The 3375-nt window shown below is 66.0% G+C and overlaps 1 protein-coding gene across 1 annotated transcript; it reads left to right on the plus strand.

Moving 5' to 3' along the window:
* Nucleotides 1-95: 95 nt before the first annotated feature.
* Nucleotides 96-3204, plus strand: LOC130598804 (RNA-binding protein 10-like; the record flags this gene model as incomplete). The annotated part of the gene is made up of 6 exons (XM_057408600.1): nt 96-256; nt 344-441; nt 1518-1659; nt 1843-2044; nt 2641-2780; nt 3108-3204. Coding segments are annotated over 6 exons (840 nt in total), but the record flags the coding sequence as incomplete, so codon positions are not given.
* Nucleotides 3205-3375: the final 171 nt, after the last annotated feature.

The following is a 3375-nucleotide window of genomic DNA, read 5'->3' on the forward strand; positions in this document are numbered from 1 at the left end:
CTATTGGATGCTCTATTACCAGCTCTTCGCGCTTCCCTATGGGGAGCTCTATGGGTCCCAGCCCCCTTTCTCCTCTCTCCCCCTCACCCCCCCAGCCATCATCCTCCGCAACCTGCACCCCCAGAGCAGCCTGGAGTCCATCCTGACCGCGCTCGCCCCCTTCGCCGCGCTCTCGGCCGCCAACGTCCGCGTCATCAAGGACCGGCAGACCCAGCTCAACCGCGGCTTCGCCTTCGTGCAGCTCAGCACCATCGTGGTGGGTGCTCAGCGCCCTATGGGGCGGGGCTGGGCTGGGGTGGGGGCCAATCCAACCTCCCCGCACTGCTTATGGGGCGCCCCATAGGAGGCCTCGCAGCTGCTGCAGATGCTGCAGGCGCTGCACCCCCCGCTGCACATCGACGGCAAGAGCATCAACGTGGAGTTCGCCAAGGGCTCCAAGCGGTGAGGACACGCCCCCTCCTTCGGGACACGCCCCCTTCTTCGGGACACGCCCCCTTCCCCTCCATCGGGACATGCCCCATCCTTTGGGACACGCCCCCTCCTTCAGGACACGCCCCCTTCCCCTCTGTCGGGACATGCCCCGTCCTTCGGGACACGCCCCCTCCTTCAGGACACGCCCCCCCCTTCAGGACACACCCCCTTCCCCTCCTTCGGGACACGCCCCCTTCGTCGGGACACGCCCCCTTTGTCGGGACACGCCCCCTTCCCCTCCTTCGGGACACGCCCCCTCCCCTCCAGGACATGCCTCCTTCAGACCACACCCCCTTAAGCTCTTCCCCTCCTTAAGCCGTGTCCCGTTAGGACACGCCCCCTTCAGGCCACACCCCCTTAAGCTCCTCCCTTCCGTAAGCCCTATCCCGTTAGCCCACGCCCATTTCGGGCCACGCCTCTCCCCTTAAGCTCCTCCCCTCCTTAAGCCCTGTCCCATTAGGCCACTCCCCCTTCAGGCCACACCCCCTTAAGCTCCTCCCCTCTTTAAGCCTGTCCTGTTAGGCCACGCCCGTTTCAGGCCACGCCTCTCCCTCCTCCTCCCGTTAGGCCACACCCCCCCTTAAGCTCCCCCCCCTGCTGTCCCATTAGGACACACCCCCTTCAGGCCACACCCCCTTAAGCTCCTCCCCTCTTTAAGCCTGTCCCGTTAGGCCACACCTCCAATTAGACCACGCCTACTTAAGCCACACCCTCTTAAGCTCCTCCCCTCCTTAAGCGCTGTCTCAATAGGCTACGCCCCCTTCAGGCCATGCCCCCCCTTAAGCTCCTCCCCTTCTTCAGCCCTGCCCCATTAGGCCACACCTCCCATTAGGCCATGCCTACTTAAGCCACGCCCTCTTAAGCTCCTCCCCTATCCAATCTCAGCCAATAGAACAGCATTAAGGCCCCGCCCTGTGCCCCTTAGGTCCGCCCACAGCTCCACTAACCTACACCACCCCCTCACCCCAAGCCCCGCCCACTGCCCTTTAACCCCACCCACCGCACTAAACCCCGCCCCGTCCCGTCCCTGGCCCCGCCCCCTGCAGCGAGGCCCCACCCCTGAGCCGCGGCCATGACCCCGCCCCCAGGGAGGCGCAGGGGGCGGGGCCAGGGGAGGGCCCCCCCCGCGCCAGCGCCGCCTCCGTCGCCTCGACCGCCATCGCCGCCGCCCAATGGGCGCTGTCCCAGGTGGGCGGGGCTTAGGGGAGGGGAGGGGCTAAGGGAGGGGCGGGGCTACGGGGAGGGGTGGGACTTGAGGCTGGGCGGAGCTTTAAGTGTGGGGTGTTTCCTTTTAAGGGATTGGTGTGGATATGGGGTGGGAGGGGCTGGGGGGGGGGCGTGTCCTGACGTGGCCCCGCCCCCTTCCCGCAGGCCGCCCCTGGCTCTGACACCACGTGGGCCGGGGGGGAGGAGCCTCCCAGCGACTTTGGCAGCTTCTACCAATCGGAGGAGACCTTCAGCGGCCCCGCGCCTTCCCTCTACGGCTCCGCCTACCTGAAGGGCTCCGCCGCCCCGCCCCCTGGCCCCACCCACTCTGGCCCCGCCCCTCCCAAGGCTGATGGCCCCGCCCCTGGTGAGTGCCCCCCGCCCTCTTCTCCATAGGACCCCATTGTGTGGGGCACCCCCCCCATAGGACCCCATTGTGTGGGGCACCCCCTACCCATGGGACCCCATTGTGTGGGGCACCCCCCCTCCCATAGGACCCCATTGTGTGGGGCAACCCTTCTCGATAGGACCCCATTGTATGGGTCACACACCCCCCATAGGACCCCATTGTGTGGGGCACCCCCTACCCATGGGACCCATTGTGTGGGGCACCCCCTACCCATGGGACCCCATTGTGTGGGGCACCCCTTCTCGATAGGACCCTATTGTATGGGTCACACGCCCCCCATAGGACCCCATTGTGTGGGGCACCCCCTCCCCATTCTCCATAGGACCCCATTGTGTGGGGCACCCCCTACCCATGGGACCCCATTGTGTGAGGCACCCCTGACCCATAGGACCCCATTGTGTGGGGCACCCCCCCCATAGGACCAAATTGTGTGGGGCACCCCCCCCTTCTCCATAAGACCCCATTATGTGGGGCACCCCATAGGTGGGACCCCCAAGTGTGGGGCTCAATGGGGGGAAAGCAGCACCCTATATTAACACATGACCCCCCCCCAGGTGTGGAGGAGCCCCCAGTGCTGAGCCTCGAGCACACAGCGGGGGGGGGCCCCTTCTCCCGCTCCCCCCAAGGGGCCCCCTCTTATCCCCCCCCCACTGCTGAGACCCCCAGTGCTGCCCCACAGGGTGCCCCCCCCCCGGTATGTAAAAGGGGGGGGGGGGCACACATAAAGATGGGGTCAATGGGGGGGGGGGTCAGGGGGGGGGGGGGGATGTTGGGGTCCCTGGGATAATGTTGGGGGGGTCCCCAAAAAGAGGGGGGGGGGGGCAAAATGTGGGGAGGAAATGGGAGGCCCCATAAGTTGGGGGGGGGGGGGATGATAAGGGGTGGGGGGGGCCAATAATGGGGGCTTATGGGGTGATTGGGGGGGTAATTAAGGGGGGGGCAATAATGGGGGGTTATGGGGTGATTGGGGGAGTTTTGGGGTTCGGGGGGGGTTAAATCAGGGTCCATCCCCCCCCCCAAGGCTTATACAGGGCCCCTCAAGGCTGAGACCCCCACCCCAGCCCCCAGCGGGCCCCCCCCCACGGCCCCCCCCAGCTCTGAGCCCTATGGACAGTACCGTGAGTATGGGGGGGTCTATAGGGGTGATGGGGGGTCTATAGGGTTATGGGGGGGGTCTATAGGGGTTATGGGGGGTCTATGGGGTTATGGGGGGTCTATAGGGTTATGGGGGGGGTCTATAGGGGTTATGGGGGGGTCTATGGGGTTATGGGGGGTCTATAGGGTTATGG

The sequence above is a fragment of the Pezoporus wallicus genome, unplaced genomic scaffold, assembly GCF_028554395.1.
Source record: "Pezoporus wallicus isolate ANWC-B61680 ecotype Strahan unplaced genomic scaffold, APGP_CSIRO_Pwel_v1 contig_14077, whole genome shotgun sequence".
Lineage (NCBI taxonomy): Eukaryota > Metazoa > Chordata > Aves > Psittaciformes > Psittacidae > Pezoporus > Pezoporus wallicus.